We start from the raw sequence: 20540 nt of genomic DNA on the forward strand, positions 1-20540 counted from the left end.
TCGACGGACACACGATTGGGGTGGCATGCACAAATCACCTCAAATAGTTCTTCTGTGAAGATCCTTAAAAGGAACTATGGATATATCTCGCTTCCCTCTCTGTGTTAAAAACTAATGCATAAACACATAATACCCTGACCACAGTGTGGTGTTGGGTATAAAAATTGGTTGGGAAATTCATTATTCAGTAATGGATGACTTTGTTTCATTGCCCTCTAAACGCGTCACCATTCAGGAGAATAATTAGTTTGTCTCGGTACCATCAAAGAAATTTGAAAATTTTCACTTCTCTCAACCCCCCTAACTGTGATAATTTTCAAGTAGACGAAGCTGATCACATAATCAAATTTTCGTCACCCAGTTTCTTTAGATTTTGAGATTCCCATTCACCATCGACTTAATAATTACGAAATATAATTTAATTATTATTGTATAATTAATATTAAACACAAAATATCTTACTAAAACCAGGATAAAATAACGACGAAAAACCTTAGAACTAAACGAAATAATTCTACAGTATATCCTATAAATTCCTCATTTTCCCTGAAAACCAATTTATTTATATTTCTGCATGTCCCTTTTGAAAACTATGTCATCGTAGGAGCCAACAAATGCTCAATCTGTATTGATTTCCATCCAATTCCTTCGATGCCTTGGCATAAAATAATATGCTGGGCACGCAGTTAGCCAGCCAGCCAACCCGACCAGCCCCTTTCACTGCTATTCATGGATAACTTGCTTGCGGTTGGACAATTTTACAATATGTAACAGATTTATGTAAATTGAACGATTTGCCATCTAAGGAATTTACTTGCGGAAACAAGCATACAATGTTGCAGAAGCGGCGATGCACCTGAATGGAGTTCACAGAGTCACACCTACGAATCGGCTCGTACAACATGTTCCAAACAGACAGCCAGACGTGATTAGTGCACCGAAACACATTTACATGCCACAACATAGCGGACGCTGTATGTCACAACTGTGCTTCACAGCCAAAGCAGACTCGCAGCAGCGTACCACTCGGATCTGGCACCCAGTATCATAGCGCTACTTGGGCATTCTTTGCAACCGATTGACAATGACAATAACAAAACGGCACAGCAGCAGTGGCCGCGGCAGCATTATTAGCAGAAGTAATACGGCTCTTCTCGAGAACCGAGACAGCCAATTGGCTGGGTGACGTGCATGTCTCTTGTGGATGGCGTGCAACATCCATCGGCAACATGGAGGGTTGTCGCCGTAAGAGGCACACATCTCAAGGACGTTGTTGCGCCTGTTGTCAGCCATAAAAGATATTAACTTTTTTGCTGAACGTTTTATGCGATAACAAAAATAACTTGAGTCACGTTCAATTTTATATGCCAGACCAAGATGTTGTTGGCCGTTACGAGAACGTTGTGGTCGTGTATTTGGAAAGACTCGAATCTGTCGGGGGTTTTTGTTTTTTTTTTTCCTTCTAGCCAACACTCAAATGAACTACCCATTGCAATAGAGCATATCTAACAACAATGCTGCATGTATGTCTGGCATGTTGTCTGCTGCCTATTATCAACAACATTTTACACTACACTGCATCACACGGCAATGGCACACAAACACACACACTCGCGCTCTCACACGCATACACACACTACTCTACACTTGGACAGCCCATAGTTATAGAGAAAACCAAAAACCGAATCCATTAACAAAAACCGGACAACGGGATGTCTTAGGACTGATGCGTGGCTACGTATCTACTCTTTTTTAATTTTATATAATAGACCTCATATATTTTTCGAAAAGAATATAAATATAATCTGTCGGATGCGAACAAATAAAATATTTTTATAGGCTGGCTGAAAATTAACAAACGTAAAAAATGTAAAATGGAGAAAAATGTCTGAATTGATTGATAAAAACTAATGAAAGTCAGGAGAAGCAAATTTAAGTGCTTTCCTTATCAAAATGTCTTACCCTATATAATTTCCGACGAAATCCGTTCCAGGACCTTTGGTGTGCTTCTTGAAAAATTTTGTATATTTTATAAGAAAAAGTTATATCTTTATAATTGGATCACCATCCGAAATGGTTTCGAATGGCATTTTCAAGTACGTCACTGTCAAAAAAATATATTTCAAATTGAATCTAAATAAAGTTGGTTTTTCGAACTATAAATGTACTAAATGGTACTAATAATTGAATTGAGCTGGAATTTTGAAATTTGGGGCGAGGATGGACGTATGAATGTTTTCTGGAAATTTTAACTATAAGTGTACTAAAAGGACTAAAGTGCAGTAACTTTGGAGAAATTTGGTATTATCGATCGAATTGAGCTAAAATCTTTGGAAAGTACTGCTGATGAGGAAGTGTTTGGAAATTAATAATTCCTGTAATAAATGTATTAAATGGTATTAAATTCCGTAGAATTTGGATTTTGAGTGAACGATTGGAGTTGGAAATTTGGGTCACCGCTGGTGGGTGGGGTTAGTACAAGTATAAGTAAGTATATGAAAAGTACTAAATGGTATTTATTTTGTTATTGGACCTGGTATAGTGCTTAAAATTGGAAATCTCGCATTAGGGGTACTCTCAGTGTGTAGAGTTGAGGTTTGGAGGTGGTTTTGGAAATACGTACAAAAAAGGATAAAAAGTACTAAATGGTACTAAATGTTGTGTTTGGTAAAGAATTTGAGATATATAATTTGGAAAAAATTTCACTTTTATTATATGCCTTGTACTGATTGGTACCGCTATATTGCACTCATGTCAAAAGTCGGTAATAAAAAAATCGAATTCAAAACATTTCCATCGGCATATCATTTTACTGTTATTAATATATTCGAATTCAGGGTTTTACAAACTGAATAGTAAAGAAAGGTCAAAAGGCGGTGAGGGCCGACTTTATAACACCACCATTCATATTCAGTAGAGCTACTCGTAACAAATAAACGTTTATATTGGGAATTTGTGTGTAGTAGATCATACGAACAGTGATCGTTTTTGGATGCGTAATATAGCTTTAGATCAGTTATATTTCATTTGTTTTCAAATACAAATGAAACTAATATACGTGATTTTGATATTACACTTTTTTGCACAATAAACGTGAAATCGGATCGGAATATACGCGAGCTATATCCAAATCTGAACCTATCTCTAAAAAATTTAGCTCATATATTTCTATGCTGTATCTGATTGCTCGCACCAAATATCGACTATGGGTAACAAAAACAGCAAACCGGAGGAACAATATATATGGGAGATATAGCTGTATGTGAACCGATTTTTATTAGAAATTCAAATTCGACCTATACCGTCCTAATAATCGAGAGGAGCCGATACATAATAAAAGTTCGCAATGCCGTTTTTGGTCAAGGTGTTTTATCCATTAAAATCGAAATTATTAAATTAGAACCAAGTGGTTGGAAAATATGGTTAGGGCCTTCCAACCAATTAAAAATACTGGGTCATGAACCATTTTGACGGCCGAGGCCGCCACAATAACAAAAGTATTTACCATGGTACAATAAAAATGTAAGGTAGAGCTACCAGCTGATTACAATTTTCTTCTTAGTGTGCCCGACTTCCGCCAATTTCGCGCATGTATTTATTGTTTTGAAAAATAAAAAGAAAATATTTTCAAAATCAATTATTGGGAGACGCGTACATGGCGGGATCCGCATTGAAGCTATTCGCCACTTTTGCCATGTTATTGAAAGATCGAACTGTTTAGATCATATTTTTGAAAGAAAATCCAGGCATTTCATTCATTTTTCGCGCCATTTAACTGATTTTAAAAATGAGGAAAATATTAAATGCATCTAAACAACTTGTTTGCATGCAAATTCGACAGGAAGCGGGCATAGTCTCAGGGCTGTATTTCTATAGTTTTACAAAGCTGTTCTACCTCCTTATTGTACCATGGTATTTACTACCAATAAATGTTTATATATTCTAAAGACCTTAAAAAGCATAAGATTAAGTACTATCATTATATGGAAGTTATAGCAATAGCATCGAGATCTCATAATATCAATGTCAATTATTTTAGGAGTACGACAAGATCAAGATCGACTTCAAATGACCAAAAACTGATTTGGTCCAAAATGAGATGGGGTCTAAACCCGTTGTTTCAATGAGGCACATTACGGCCGTAACTGCTGGCATAAGGCTAATTAGACCAGTTGTAAAAATTGGCAAACTCCTATTGGTATTGTATAAGGCGCCTCTGTAATCATATTTCATGCATTGGTACACTACATCAGATTAATGACTACAGAAGGTATATGGTCAGAAACGTGTTTAATTGAAATTAAGTATTCAATTCATTCATTATTAAATTACAAAGTTCAAGTCTGACTGATACGCCCGTTATCTCACGAAGGGGGAAAACGTCAGCTTTGAAAACCAACAAAAGATAAAGGGGAAATGACTACTTACTTTATCTACTACCCCCGACCATCTGTGCGTATAGCTATTATCAATACGTATACGTCATGGTACACCCTAAATTGAAAACCAACAATTAAGCGCTTAAACACATTGTATTTTACGATTACAATGATTCTATCCTCAAACGATCGGTTTTAAAATATCGGTACAATATCTGTTGGCACTTTCACAATTAACATCAAACGCCAGTCGACACGCACACCTAGCCGAGCGCATGGTGCGGCCAGCAATAGCTGCGACCAACAACTCACATTTACTTGAATTGGGAAAATAAAATCCTACAAAAACAAGTCTCGACAGTGTCTCGTATTACGTACATTTTTTTCATTTTTTTCTCTTAGCTTGGCTTTAATTTTGGAATCCATGCTCTGGCTGCTTGTTTGTCAATAAATTTTTAAACCAGCAACAGGTTTCTGTGTCTGGTTATTTTTAGCCACAAAAATATCTAACTTTATTACAATTGTCATTCGTGTTTTTATGGCTGCCATTAATGCCGTTCCTAAAAGAAAATCTGTTTTTAGCACGTGGACTATGCGAGACAGCACAGACAGTTGTGTAGAGCCTACCAAAAATGCGCGAGTATACTAAGTTTAGCCAATCGTTCATAGGTTCTTGCAAGTTCTGGAACAGAGCACGAATTATGTGGTTATACAAATTATAAATTCCCTATAATTGGTGTATTTAATTTCGTCACTAATTGGAGTCACTGAATTGAAAGAGGGTTTGCTAGTTTTTACTGGAACCATTTTCTTAGTTAAAATCTGTTGTGGCCGATGTGATTTTATTTCAAAATCTTAGTCAATAATTGTTTTTATCGTAAAATAACTATATTTTGCTGCAAGTTTTATAAATGTCGTTTGTTTCTTCAGTCCCCTTGGCATGGATTGCTAATGTTGGAAAACCTGCTCTTTAGAGCCTTGAGGGGCAAAAAACATATATCCTCTAATTGAGGTTTCAAAATAAAATCAACCCATTACAATAGCTTTCTCAACCTATATCTTTAACGACATTGACGAACAAAAAAAGGTAAACCACAAAACTCTCTCGTCTCATAGCTATTTTAAACATAGACATTAAATATTGGCATCGTCGAGTTTTTTTTTTTCTCGAAATTGAATAATTTCTGTCTACTTTGGCCTGTGAATGTTGTTTTACACGTACTTCGCTAGACGTTCGTATGAAAACGCCATCTGGGCCGGAGACAAAAGCAGAAAAAGAAAACAAAATGTTTGCATGAAGTACAATGTCTGCCACTTGTTAGAGTGTTCTTCACTCAAGGGCTGTTGGCGAATGCAACAGTTTGTCGTGTTTTCATTTAAATTGCCCAGCCGAGAAGCAGACGACATCGACGTGGCCGTGCACACAGCGAGTAACGATGAATACTTCACAATGGGAGAGGCTTGGCAGTGGAAATTTGTGTTATTCCATAGAAAACTGATGTTTATAGAATGAATTAATTTCGTACTGTTCATATCGTTTCATTCTGGTTAATTTGTTGACAGCCAACATTGACACAATCCTGTTATGTGGCTATATTCTTATAAACAATTTGTGTACCATATCGATAAAAATGTGAAATAGTTAAAATAGGCAATGAGTATGGAGGGAGATTTGACTCTATTTATGGTTAAATAAGCCTAATATAAAATACTGAACAATAAATTATTTTAAAACAAATTAGAAAGACTCAGTCGTTGTTCGGAAGGATATATACCCGCAGCATTTCACCACTTGTTTATGTATGACTTATTGGGGTCTTACCATGCTGGAAATCAACTGAATACGATATTTCAGTTTATAAGTCTTCAACTGCATCTGAAGACAATATAACTTTTCCATCCATTTCTCTCAAAGGCACGACTTTTAAGATAAATGAATAAAATTACACCTGTCGTACTCCTAAAATGATTGATATTGAAATTTCCCAATGTAGTAATCCCATTATAAGAAGTTAACATAGTTCCTTGTTTTGACGTAGATACTATAAATTTTGAACCAGATGATTTTAGTTATTATGGAGTTTCTAAGACAAATTGCCAAGCCGAATCCGCTGTAATGTAGTATTTATGGACAGTGTATTAGAAAATGTTTCTGTACAACTTATCGAGAATAAAATAACCAATAAATTGTAAAATAGGCCCAGGTCAAGGCTTTTTTGCCATGGAACGAAACCCACAGATTTGAAGAAATTTAAAGATTTAAAAAATATGTTTGTAAAAAAAATCAATATAATTCTATACCCGATTTGAAATCTTTGAGGGGATTTCATGCAAGATTCATACAGGGTAACGAATTTATTTTCAACATTGATGGATTTTGACAAAAATTTCCAACAAATGTTGATGCAATTTGACATTTTGGGTTCTGAGTATAATACATCGTCTTGCAAAAATTTGTCAAAAAATATTTAATGCTTGGTATGCCTCTCATATAAAGGAAACGTTCACATTTACAATATTTTAAAGATTTAAGTGACATTTTGAACCACAAAAGCAATTCTTTTGTGATCTACACACATTTTTACTGCAGTTTAAAGTGAAAAAATGAATATGTCTTTGGGTAAAAATATTCATAGTGTCATTAATCACAACATTCTAAAAATGATACATGAAATACATAAATTTGACTTGGGTTTAATATAGAGATAACGACCAGTACCAGGTATTTAAAAAGTGATCCTAATAAAAGTGAATTTATCCATGGTACAATGAAGAGAAGGTAGGCTAACTTTGAAAAAATTGCAAGTATAGAGGTCTACCTGTTTGGCTTGTAATGTCAGAATTAGTATCAAAACAATAAAAAAAATCAAACAACTTGTTGCATTTATTTTGAATAAATAATTGAAAACCGCGATAACTGAATGAAAGGTCAACACTTCTTTCCAAACTCAGGTACTATATATCTCTAAAGGATTATTTCGCTACAAAAACTCTAGATTTTGTCGATGCATACGTTGAAATAAACATTTTGAAAACACCTGAATTTGAATGTTTTCTGAACAATTTTTTTTGTTATTGAAAAGAAAACACACACATAAACAAATGAAGTTGACATATTAAGCCAAGAAAATAAAAAAATTAAAATATGGTATCATAGCCCTATCTTGATATCATTGTACCATGAATTTATCTATGTTTTTGGGGACCCAACCTCATTGGGCCTTAGAGACCTACGTTAAAGGGTTGTTTTATATAGAAAATGTTTGTAGTTTTTACCCACTGAAAAACCAAATACCAAATAATAAGTTTCTAAAAAGATGTGTCTGAAACCCTCAAAAAACCTAAAATTAGGAAGTAGAGCTAGGAAAAGGCCCTATATATATTAGTGGAATTATCTTCATAAATTTTTGCAGGAAGAGATTCTTAAAAAAAGTGCGGTCCTATCTTCATAAAATTAAGCAAGGAAAGATTCTGTCAGCTCAGTACTCAAAATGTCAAGTTACTCAAACCTTAAAAATACCGAAAATTAGGAGGTACAGTAAATATTGGAGCAATTTTGAAATGTTCTAGCGTGAAAAGATTATATCTACTCAGAACTCTTGATGTCAAGTTACACATGATTTGGTCTAAAATTATGGTCAAAACATTTAAAATACCGGAAATCAGATAGTAACGCTATATGGGTGTCATACCGAAATATGGACCGATATGTGCAATTTTTATTACCAAACATCTAGGGGTAATATAAATGTCTGAGCAACATTTCAAAGCGGTAGAATGTTTCTCTGAATTAATCTCCGTTTTTGAGGATCTCACCCCAATGTGCGGCGTCCACGGTTTGATAGACTAATGTTCCAATGAATTCCAATGTTCCTAACCTAATAGAAGAATCTAATCTTAATTAAACTAATTTCTAAACTAAACTAATTTCCTCGCCAAATCGTTTTCAATATTACAACATGTGATCCGTTTCTTAAATTTAGGATGTTGTTAGTAATTTGAGATATTTTAGTGTTAAAACACTTAAAATGGATAGAGTTTTAATAAGTTCCATACACGTCCCCTTTACATCCATTTTCACAAAAATTAATACCCATTTTAATATTCCGATTTTTTTTTTGACATAAATAATTTTTAATTACATATTTACTCTCCTTTTTCATTAGATTTGATCTCATGTCAAACAATCGGATTTAAATAACCCCATTTCGGATGGTCAACGAGAAGTTCGAATGAAAAGTGTCGCCATGAAACGCATACCATGTAAAACAATATATCCAAATGTCAAATGCAATAATACCAAAAAATATCAGCACAAAATGAAAATTATTACATTTCTAAAATCGAACTACAAATACAAACGAAGATGCTCAATTCGAAATCGTTGCAGGCGTATCGGCGGCGATTTGCAAACGCATCCACTTCCGGTGGCTGGAGGAAAAATGCCGAATCACAGAATTATAAAGAATTACAAAATTTCCTTGCACACACGAGAAGAGGTTAGTAAATTTCCGAGAATATTAATTTTAATTATACAGTCAACAACAACAACAACAACGACAACAGTACCGACAGCAGCAGCAGCAGCAGCAACAACAACAACATCACCACCATTTCCAGTAGTCACAACAGACGACAGTGGGTTTTCGGCAAAACCATTTGTTATGGAAATTCAGAGGAGGATTGTCATCACAAGTCGTACATTGGCTGCAGTGCCAGCGAACGGCGAAATCAGACATCAATGCAATGCCTATAAAGATGCTAATGAAGACACCAACATGGGTAGTGAGGCCACCAACCGCAGTGCCAGACATCGCAACGGAACGGGCTATCAATACGCCAGCAATTATGACAAAGTGTCAACAATCACATCAGCGCCACCATTAAAGTGCTACCGTCCGAAGCATCATCACCAGCAACATCGACATCAACATCAACATCAGTTGAAGCAGTCACCACCAACAACAACTACAACAACGAAATTTTCAATGTCATCAATATCGTTGTTGTCCAACCTGTCGTCGTTATTATCGACACCATCATCACCATCGTCCAGCCAGACAAAGTTGTCCCATTGTTGCCACGACTATCAGCTGGAAAATCATTCAATGCATACAAAATTGCCAGTGACTGCGTCTATTCCACACAGCAACATTAACGTTTTCAAGTCTACGGAGCATTCGAAGAGCTGTCATTCCACGAATCAATACATCAATGTTGCCACCAATAGCAGCAGTTCCCACAACAGCAACAACAACTTTGGAGCAATGCATCTGCTGTTGACATTGTTTATTGCTTTTGCAATAGGAGTTCGAACTGCAGCAGGTAAGTGAAATTTAAGTTCCTAGTCCAATGTTTCGAATATCTAGGAAACCGCAAATTGAATGTTTAACAAATGATTTGAAAAATGTTGACCCCAACGAAAATATATTTCGGCCATCTCTTTTCAAGAACGACATTATATGGCATAAGTATTTGTTCTTCTCGTGCAAAATTTGAACGTTCTAGATTCTACCCATCACTCAATTGCAATAAATAACAACGTTTTAAAATTTAACCTTACTTCAGACCATATTTAAAAATTTAAAGTTATAGCTCTGACTGAACGCTATATAATAATGCTGTAGCACTTTCTCCTTTTTAATACAATTCCCAAAGATCTCCTCTTATCTTGTGCAAAAGGTCGAAGTTTTAGCTTTTATCAGTCTGTCAATAACAAAGTTGTGTTTCTTACAACTTTTCGTACCCCTATTTTAAAGAAATTTAAAAATACTCATCTTATTTCAATCCTCTTTTGAAATTTATACAATATTTTAAACCAGTAAGGAAAGTGGAAGAGTCGGGCGGGGCCGACTATATGATACTCAACAGCACTATGCGTATTTAGCAGAGCTCTCGTAACAAAAAAATATATATTGAGAATTTAAGTGAAGTAGATTATACCTATGGTATAATCTCAAATCAAAATACCGAATATCGGGAGGTACCGTTATATGGGGGCTATACGAAGACGTGGACCTGTACAGACGATTTCCTGTCATAAACAGTAGCATCCATTACGAACATCAAATACCAATATTGAAAGAATTTCGGTGAATATTGTTGCTAAAATCATCAAAATACCGAATATCGGGAGGTTCCGTTATATGGGGGCTATACGAAGACGTGGATCTGCACAGACAATTTTCTGCCTTAGGCTGTAGTATCCATTTCGAACTTCAAATAACAAATTTGAAACAATTCCGATGAATATTGTTGCTAAAATCATCAAAATACCGAAAATGGGAGGTTCCGTTATATGGGTGCTATACCAAAACGTGGACCTACATGGCTCATTTATGTATATTTAGAGATGTTACAAACGGAATGGCAAACTTAATATACCCTCCATACTATGTTAGACAGGTGTTAAATGTATTCCAGTGACAGGTCATTATATTGTTTACAAGCGTACAACAGCATTTCCCGAAAAAAGTTATTCGTGGTGCAATTCAAGCGCCGGCCATGGTGATGGTATGGGCCGCCGTAACAGCCGATGGTCGCTCTCCGCTCGTACTCGTACGTAATGTTATCGCGAAAATATCCTGGAGGATGCATTAAAGCCTTGGGCACGTAAACATTTTGGCCGCAGACCTTGGACATTTAAACAGGACTCAGCACCATCGCACTCAGCACGCGCCACCCAAGAATGGTTCATTCATCCTCGCTTCATTTCCAGCGCACAATGACCACCAAAATCTCCGTATACCAATCCGTTGGACTATTGTGTCTGTTGTTGCAGTTTTTTTATCTCACCCTGAATGTATTTGGACCGAGTTGTCTGCTTGAAAAATATTTCTTATGCCGTTGAAAAGCGGATTCCAATGTTTTTTTTTTTTTTTTTGTTTTTTTTTTTTTTTTTGTTGTTTTTTTTTTTTTGTTGTTTTTTTTTTTGCTGTTTTATTTGAGGTTAACGTAACATCCAGATATAAAAGGGAGAAATATTAAAATATTAATTTTAAAAATCTTTAGAATCTGTTTACTTGTTTTGTTGGCACCCCCCAAAACTTTCTGCTGACTCAGCTTCTCTCTCCGAGAAAGTATTGTTTCACTATACCAATATTCATTTTTCCCGCACAGTCCATTTGCAGTCGAATAATATTGAAAAGACTGTTTGTCGTCAGCAAATTCCACAACATATTTTATGTACTCCACAAAATTAAAATCTCGACCCCTACCACAAAATTCTATTAAGTTTTTATTATTTCGATTACTCATACTTTAATTTTACATTTATTTCGACTGTTTCCATGAATTCTGAATCGTTTAGCATTTTAAAATCTAAAAAGTTTTTTTTCTTCCAAAAATGACACATCAATTTTTTTTCGATCTTTTATTATACCCTACACCACATAGTGATAAGAGTATTATGTCTTTTGGTATTTATTTGTAGTATTGGTTAATATTTATTTAATTTTTAATTTATTATTTTTGATTTATTTCATATTTTTTAAATATATATCGAAGTAATATCATGTATTCTATAGCAATGTTATTTGGTATTGAAGATTAAAATGCCTCCGTCAAATTCAGCAAAAATTAATTCAAATGTTGATAGGTGGTATGATCTACTTCAAATAAGTTCTTTTGTTACGGAAGCTCTATTAAATATGCATAGTGATGTAGGGTATCATATAATCGCCCGACTTTTGACTTTTATTTACTGGTATATTTCTGTGTCCGCATATGACATAAAATAATTTAAAATTTAAAAAGTAAGTGTTTTAAGATGATCCGGATTTGTCCTATAAAATTTTTGGATATAAAAATTTCCGAGAAATATAAGCTTCAAAAACCAATGTTTTCAATCTCTTTTTTGTGATCATGTTCTGTTTCGTTCTGTAAGCAGAACGATTAAAAACGTTTCATTTAGTTTATTTTCGTGTTTTTCCTAATATATAAAGAAATCAGGTGGCATGCAGATTTAAGCTAATGAAGAAATATATTTTTCAGGTCCCCAATTAATATTTCGGAATGATAAAATTGATATATTCTTCTTATTACTGTGGTGAAAAGAAGAACAGAAAGCAAAAGGAAATATATATTTTTGGCATATCAAACGCCTATTTGAAAGCACTTTACTCTTGGTAATCGATGTTTATGTGTTTGGTGCAACAAAAAATTTTATGAAATTGTCGTTTGTTCACAAATTGTATTCCTTGGCAATGTCTCCGTGCTGTGGCACACACTTACAGATCAAAGACATGGCTGATCTTAATTTTGATTAATGTCTTCTTTGATGTCCGAATATGATTTGATTAATATGTAGATATGATGTACAGAAGCAAAAAATAATTTGAAATTTCATTCGACATTGCCGACATATATGAGATAATAAATCCCAAAGATTATATACAGAATAGTTGGAATGATACAATAAGGGGGTAGAGCAGGTTAGTAAAACTAATGAAATGCAGCCCTAAAGCTGGGTATTGAATATTGTGTCTCTTTCTAGGGGGAGGAACCAGAAGGGGTTCGCAGATATATATCGTCTTCACGACAGATCTTGTGTGTGAAATTTGAATTAGATGCTTATTCCGCTTTATTGAGTGTTTTCTTTTTCAAAATCTTGAATCTTATGGAGAGGAGGTACCAGAAGGAATAGTCCGATCTCTTTATAACCGATATTGTGGTGATAGAAATATTGAGATGTACAAAGTCAGAATGGAAATGGCTTTTTATGAGCTTCATGGTTTTTCATTTTGATCCTTTGGGAGGGAGGTACCAGAAGGAGTGGACCGATACATTCTATCTTCATCGCAGATCTTTTGTTAGTAGAAATAATTGGATGTGTCAAATATGAAGAGAACCGAATACTTATTTCGGATTTTATAATCGTTTGGTTATTCAAAACGTCTACGTCTACGGGAGGTATCAGATGGAATGGTCCGATCTCTACCATCTTTATAACAGATCTTGTGTTGCTAGAAATATTGAGATGTGATAATACTGAATGGAATCAAATGTTAATGGCGGACTCTTACATTACATTTTATAAGAGTTATAATTACTAAAAATTTGGACCCTTTGTGGTGAGGGTACTTGATGGAGTGGACCGATATTGTCCGAATACTAGGATTTGCAAAGTTGGAACAAAATTGGATTATAATTTCTCTTTCTGTGCAGTAAAATATTTTCTTTGAAAATTTCGACTTTTTGTGGGGGAGGAGGAGTAGGCCGATATAGCCCATCAGCCAGACTGACAGATGGACGGACGGACACCGCTAGATCGAATTCAAATGTCCTGAAATAGATTTGGTATAAAGAGACCTGGGGCTGGTTTTCCACACAAGGAGTTACTTCTTAGTACTTTACCCCTGAAAGGGAATTGTCCATATAGGTCCACGATATCGTATATCCCCCCATAACGGAACCTCTCGATATTCAGTATTTTAATGAATACTAATCGGTACCTCCCGATATCCGTTATTTTCATGGTTTAAGCGACATTATTTACCGGAATTATTTCAAATTTCGTATTTGAAGTTCGTAATGAGTACTACAGTCTATGACAAAAATTTTTGTAGTACCCATTAGGTTGTAGTACCCATTAGGATCTTCGAGTACAAAATTTGAAACAATTCCCGCGAATAATGTTGCTGAAATCATGAAAATACCGAATATCTGGAGGTACCGTTATATGGGTCCTATACGAAAACGTGGACCGACATGGCCCATTTACGAACTTAACCTGCCTACTGGTAAACTATGCATGTATGCAAAATGTTATCCTTCTATCTCAATTCGTTCGAAAGATAGCGTGATTACAACAGACAGACATCGCTAGATCGGCTTAGAATTTTACGCTGATCCAGAATATATATACTTTGTAGGGTCTATTATGAATATTTCGAAGAGTTACAAACGGAATGACAAAGTTAATACACCCTCCATACTTCAGCACTATGCGATCATTTGACTGAAAATGCAAAAAACTGCTGCCCAATATACTCTCCGTATCCCTTCTACAAACTTGTGCCTTCTTTTCGTTGTGATAGGAATTGACTAAGTTTTTCGAAATTTTCTAAACACCGTCTGTTGAATATAGCAGTGCCTTCCAATATTCGGTATGATTTTAGCTACATTCTTTACAGAATTATTTTAGACTTTGTATTTGGAGTTCGTAACAGGGAACACATTCTCTGGAGATAATTAAGTGCAGAGGTCCAAGTTTTCGTACATATTACTGTAACACCTGATATAGGGATTTTTTTAATTTTAGCGACATTTTCCACCGGTATTTTCTTTTGTTCTATCCGACAATCATAAAGTTGGGCCCGAACATTGCTGCTGCTTTGCTTGTTTTTTTTTTTTTTTTTTGATACATTTTGTCAGCCAATAATTGTATGACTCAGTTTTGCATATTTGGATAATGAAAATCGACAAAAATGTCTCCTCAATATATCTCTAAGTTTTTACATTATCAACATCAGAACTTAATTCCTTGTATTCCATTGGCCTAACAACAAGGCGCATAATTGTAGCTCCAATCCTCGGTCCATTACCATGATGACAACTTCATTATTAATCTTTTATTCGAATTGAAATGGATTCGTTGCGAAACTAAAATAAAATCCCATCGCCTTCCGACAAGTGGCAACTTAATTTAAGATCATGTCACTGGAATGAACATTAAGCCACTAATGGCCATGACAAATTAAATTCACCCATTTCCATTTGGTTAGGAAAGTACTTTTATGGATGTATGGAATTTCGTGTGTGTATATGTATGTCTGTGAGTTTGTGTGCGAATGCTGTGTGTAATTGAACATTAAAAGTATTAAAAGTATGTTCCTATGTTTAGGTGCATAAATCTAATGCTTTAATATTTTCATTTTTTTCTTATTCTTCCATGGATGCTATTTTCAGCTGGAGCCTGCTGGCAGACGGTCTTAGGTAATGGCAAATGCAACGAAATCTTCTCGTTCAACGTCAGTAAGAGTGACTGCTGTGGCGCCAATCAAGAATTCGCCTACACCGATCGTGAGCCGACAAATGTCGAGTACTTTTTTGCGACGGCGATTGGAGGCGGCATGGAATGCACACCGTGCTTAGGTAGCTACCAAATAAACAAAATAATAAATGCTAATAAGTAATCGCACAGACACTTGATTGGAATCTGTAAAAGTGAAGCAAAAACTAAAGAAACAGAAAACGAACTCGGCCATTAGACGACTGACGACTTACAAGGCAACCAACGGCCGGACTCATCTGCCAATAATTTCATTTCATGTGTTTGTCTGTCTGTTTTTGTTTTTCATTTCAGAAAGTTGTCGCAACGTCAAATGCGGACCAAACAAGAAATGCGTCAAACGCAAGGGTCGGCCGAAGTGCGTTTGCGCGCCTGAATGTGGAGCAGCAAGACGAAGGCGCTTGCAACGCGAACAACAACTCCAGCAGCAGCACCACAGCCTGTTTTCTAAAAATGGTGGCGGTGGTGGTGCTGCCAGCGATGGTAGTGGCGTGGTGTCCGCAAAGGTGAACCAGCGGACGTTACGTCGGGAGGAGAGGTCGCGACAGGAACGCGACACCCATAGTTTAAGTAGTGAAATTACAAATGCAAACTTAGGTTCGGAAAAACAAAACCAAAGAAAATTTATTCACATACACATGCAACACGACTATACCCACCAACAGGAGGCACCACCGCCAACGCCGCCACGAAGAAAAAACCAGCAGCCCAAAGGCAATCGCAGACTTCTGATAACAGCCAATGTCGAGCATACGGAAAAGCCCACCACTAGACGGATACAACTTTTTAGCAATGTAAGATCCACATATGCCAGACAGGGCAACAAGAACAGCAATAGCAACAGCAACAACAACCACAACGCAAATGGTCAGCACGAGTACACTGATCTCTCCGAGGAATATGAGGAAGAAGAAGATGACTACGATGACGAGGACGGCGGCGGTGGTGGTGGTGATGGCGGAGGCCGGAGCAGGCCCATAATTTTCAACAGCGGCTTCAGCAGCAACAACAACCACAACGACGAAAACCACTCCGACGACAGCGACAACGACAACGACAACGACGATGATGATGCAACAACGAGATTTCGGAACCAGTCCATGTCTAGACACAAGTCCAAAACCAACAAAAATAATCATGATTTGCAACAAACAACCAAAACACAACAACGAGATCAGTACTCCAGCAGCAGCAACGATAATAATAACAACAACAGCCACGTTAGACGACCTGACCAAAATGGCCAACATGCTGAGAATGCTCCAAAATATCATCATCATCGTCATCGCAATGACAACAGCAATCGTCATCACCACCAGCAGCAGCAGCACAAACACAAACAACAACAGCAGAAACAGCGGCATTATGACGATCGCCGTGACCAACATCATCATCAGCATCACCACCAGAACAATCATCACAACAATCGTCAGCAAAATTCGGGTTTTGGCAGACGCAAACACAACAGACAACACAACAAAGCCAACCATTCCAATGTACAAAATACTCCAAAGAATCACCAGGACTATGGCAACACCACCACCACCGCCGCCACTGCCAGCATTGCCAACAAAGTGCTACCCTCTGGCACCATGTCTGCAACATCTTCGGCCAGCACAACGCCACAACAGTCGGAATTGTTAACGACCACTCCCTTAAAGTCCACACTGTCTGTTGGTGCCTCAGATCAAAGTCATTTGGCAAATCACGGAAGTAAACTCGCTGCGTCATCCTCATTACTATTACCCACTTCAGCATCCTCGTCGAGGGCACAAGCACTGCCATCGCCTGGCTCTGAGGCAGCAGCAGCATCAACCCATCCATACATGCAGACAACACTTGTAACAATGCCGGCTGCAGCCGCTTCCACATCCTCCTCGTCCGCCTTCTCATACATGGACAACGTTAGAGGCGAAGGAGCAGCTCATCCACACTACGATCGTGGGGGGAAAACTCAGGCCACACTCAATGGCTTCAGCGACGACAACGATAACACGATTTTAACGTCGCATAATTTCGATTCGGCCTCGTTCGACAGTTATGTGGATCAGTTCGATTTGCATGGATTTCCGAAAAATAGCCATGCAATAACGGTAGGTAAATAGAAAAACCAAAGAAAAAAATATTTATTTCAACTATGGTCTTGTTTGAGCTCACACTGATTGACCCAAAACTCAAAGGACTAATAACCCAGCAAAATTTTGGGAGTTGTACGATACGAATACCAGTAGGTTGAAAATAATGGATTATTCCTCAAAAAATACATACATACATTCTATCATAAATAAGTAATGAGTAACGTTGCCACAGAGTGTGCCCGGCAAGTGAAGAAAACACAAATCAAAAAGTATCAATCGGGTTAGCCGACAAATGTATACCCTCAGCCAATGTCTGTTTGTTTACATATATATTGACTTGCGTTACGATTATTTAAGCTTTTGACCCTTTATGGGGGGAGGTATCAGAAGGAGCGATTCTATATATTCCATATTCACACCAGATCAAGTTTTAGCAGAAATATCAATTCGCATTTAGTGATCGTTTTGGTTATTCAAAAATTTTGACCGGACTCTTATTTCACATTTTATAAGAATTATAATTATATCAAATTTCGTCTCTTTGTGTGGGAGGTACTTTGTGGAGAGGACCAATATTGTCCATTTTTGCAAATGACCTAACAGTCTGTTTGTTTGTTTGTTTGTAATTAATGGATTCGAAAACAGCGCCTGAAAGTAACATAGGCTATATACATATATTAAATTCCACTTGATAGATATATCGTCAGTATCGGAGGTTTTATATGCACATATCTATTGATGGATTACAGATACAGTCTCCAAATTTGGAATGCATAACGGAATTTGGAACAAAAATAAATTTGCGAAATTATATTGAAATCGGTTCAGATTTGGATATAGCTCCCATATATATTTTCGGCCGATTTCATGTATTTGATGCATTAAACACGCTGTGTATGCTCGATTTCAATAAAATTTAGAATGTGTAATGGAATTTTGATCAGAAAATAAATTTGTTAATTATATTATATTGAAATCGGTTCAGATTTGGATATAGATCCCATATATATTTCCGGCCGATTTTACATATTTGTTGCACCAAACACGATACGTATGTCCGATTCCAATGAAATTCGGCATGAGTGACAAAATTTGGTACAGAAAAAATTTCAAATTATATTCAAATCGCTTCAAATTGTGATATAGCTCCCGTATATATTTTCGGTCGATTTTAAATAATTTAATATATTTCTGCCGATTTCATGTAAGTTATGTCCACCATACACGATATACATGACCGATTCCAATGAAATTCAGAATATTTGACTGAAATTGGTTACAATAATAAATTTGCCAAATTAATTGGAAATCGGTTAGGATTTGGATATATATTCTCGGCCGATTTCACAAATTTGACGCACCAATTTCAATGAAATATGGATGGTATGACGGAATTTGGTGAAACAGTAAATTTTGTCAAATTATATTGAAATCGGTTCGGATTAGGATATGATTTCATTAAGAAATCAACGCCTTTGCAATGGTATTAGGCTAAAAGTAAAAAATTTCACAAGTTAATAGGGGATACGATTATTACGGGGAAGAATGTCGCTACCTCGAATTCTCTAATTAGATATGCCACTCAACTTCGAAAGATGCAGTTTTCTGCACGCTTACCATTTGCTATGAAATCAATAAATCCGAACGACAACCGCACCGGGTTCAGCTAGTATAATAATAAAATACGACAAGTAGAGAGGGCCAATGAGTTCATCTATTTGGTAACAAGCTAATAAAATATAAAAAATTAACAATTTTACATTCAATATTCGAACAAGTTCCATTTTAAACCACAAAACAAATCTAGAGAAAATATTAAAAAATGTTTGTGTATCAAATCGAGAGATTGAGCCATCCTTTATACGTTTATATTGTTATTATAGAAGTGTAAAGATCGACAATATCACAAAAAGTTTTCCTAAGATAATAGGCATAGAATTTACATATTTAGATATTAAACCTATGATGCACAAAATGAACATTGCGCTTGTGTGTGTGAGAGAAACCAAAAAGCACGTAAAAAATATCTCCCTTCTTGTTTTGGGCGTTTTGTAAGAAAAATTTTAATTTTATGTTAGCAAAATTATCCAAAAAATTATATATAAACTCCATATATTTTTATGGTTTGTGTTTTAGCTTCTTGACCTTAGGTTTTATATACAAATTAAAACAAAATTATTTTGTTTTGTATTTTATTCCCGACGTTTCGTCGCTGTTTTGGCGACTTCTTCTGGGGAATTCGTCTATTTAAATAAATCAAAAATTAACATTTCAATTTCATATTAATTCACAAGATGGGATAAACTTAAAATATAATTTTTAAGACGAGTTTACATAGAACATATAATAAAGTACACTACTTAAAAATTAGTATCACAGTTTTTTACTTTATTGCCACTCCATAGCACGAACTTATGTTGTCAGTATCTTCTTTTAGGTTCATCGTCTTGTCAATATGTTGTTGTATTCTAAGGCTCTCAATCATTAGTCTTTTCTTTTCTATTTTCTCTTTGTCTAATATTTCTATGCTATCAAAGTCTGGTGAGTGGCCAGTGTGAAAGGCATGTTGTGATAGCGCTGTTGTCTCCTTTTGTTTTTCTATGTCCGACTTGTGTTCGCTCATTCGTGTGCGTAGTGATCGCTTTGTTGTTCCAATGTATATTTTGTTACAGCTTTCATTCGCTTTGCCTTTACATGGAATTTTATAAACAACGTTGTTCTGTTGTTGTTTGTCAATAGGTGTTTTTGTGTTTGTAAATATTGTGCTTAATGCTAGGAACACAATTGGAGCGAACGACGAATTTCGCCCTACGCGGCGACAAAATGAGCCGCGAAAATTCGTCGTATGGAACACAATACCGACGAAATTATAAAACAGCTGATGAAGTTGTTTACTTTTAGCTCATTTGTTGACTACAATGAATTATACAAGAACACATAATTCTTTACGTTCTCTATTATAATTTCACTTATGTCCATCTTCTCTATTATAAATTCACTGATATCCATCTTCACTCAGGCGCAAGTACACAAATAAATAAACAAATTAATTATGTTTTTTTTATACGAGTA

At 35.9% G+C, this 20540-nt stretch overlaps 1 protein-coding gene and 1 long non-coding RNA gene across 7 annotated transcripts in view; one reads left to right on the forward strand and one right to left on the reverse strand.

The window, feature by feature from the left end:
* The window catches only part of LOC109614356 (uncharacterized), a 37818-nt gene extending 35717 nt beyond the window's left edge, over nucleotides 1-2101 (reverse strand). Inside the window, exon 1 of the long non-coding RNA XR_002195517.2 lies at nucleotides 1963-2101. This is a non-coding gene — a long non-coding RNA (uncharacterized LOC109614356). The remainder of the gene's footprint in view (nucleotides 1-1962) is intronic.
* The window catches only part of LOC101890976 (uncharacterized membrane protein DDB_G0293934), a 106771-nt gene that overhangs the window by 36690 nt on the left and 49541 nt on the right, over nucleotides 1-20540 (forward strand). For 2 of the 6 annotated variants that reach the window (XR_002195515.2, XM_059126528.1), the window contains exons 1-3: nucleotides 8735-9704; nucleotides 15288-15473; nucleotides 15685-17487. Coding sequence is in view for 5 of the 6 variants with exons in the window: in XM_059126528.1 (XP_058982511.1) it covers nucleotides 8822-9704; nucleotides 15288-15473; nucleotides 15685-17487 (2872 nt within the window). In the remaining variant the exon portion in view is untranslated. Of the gene's footprint in view, nucleotides 1-8545; nucleotides 9705-15287; nucleotides 15474-15684; nucleotides 17488-20540 lie in introns of those variants that run through there. The other 4 variants (XM_005192001.4, XM_059126539.1, XM_059126534.1 and 1 more) reach the window with 3 other exon arrangements.

Source organism: Musca domestica, unplaced genomic scaffold (genome assembly GCF_030504385.1).
Source record: "Musca domestica strain aabys unplaced genomic scaffold, Musca_domestica.polishedcontigs.V.1.1 10, whole genome shotgun sequence".
NCBI lineage: Eukaryota > Metazoa > Arthropoda > Insecta > Diptera > Muscidae > Musca > Musca domestica.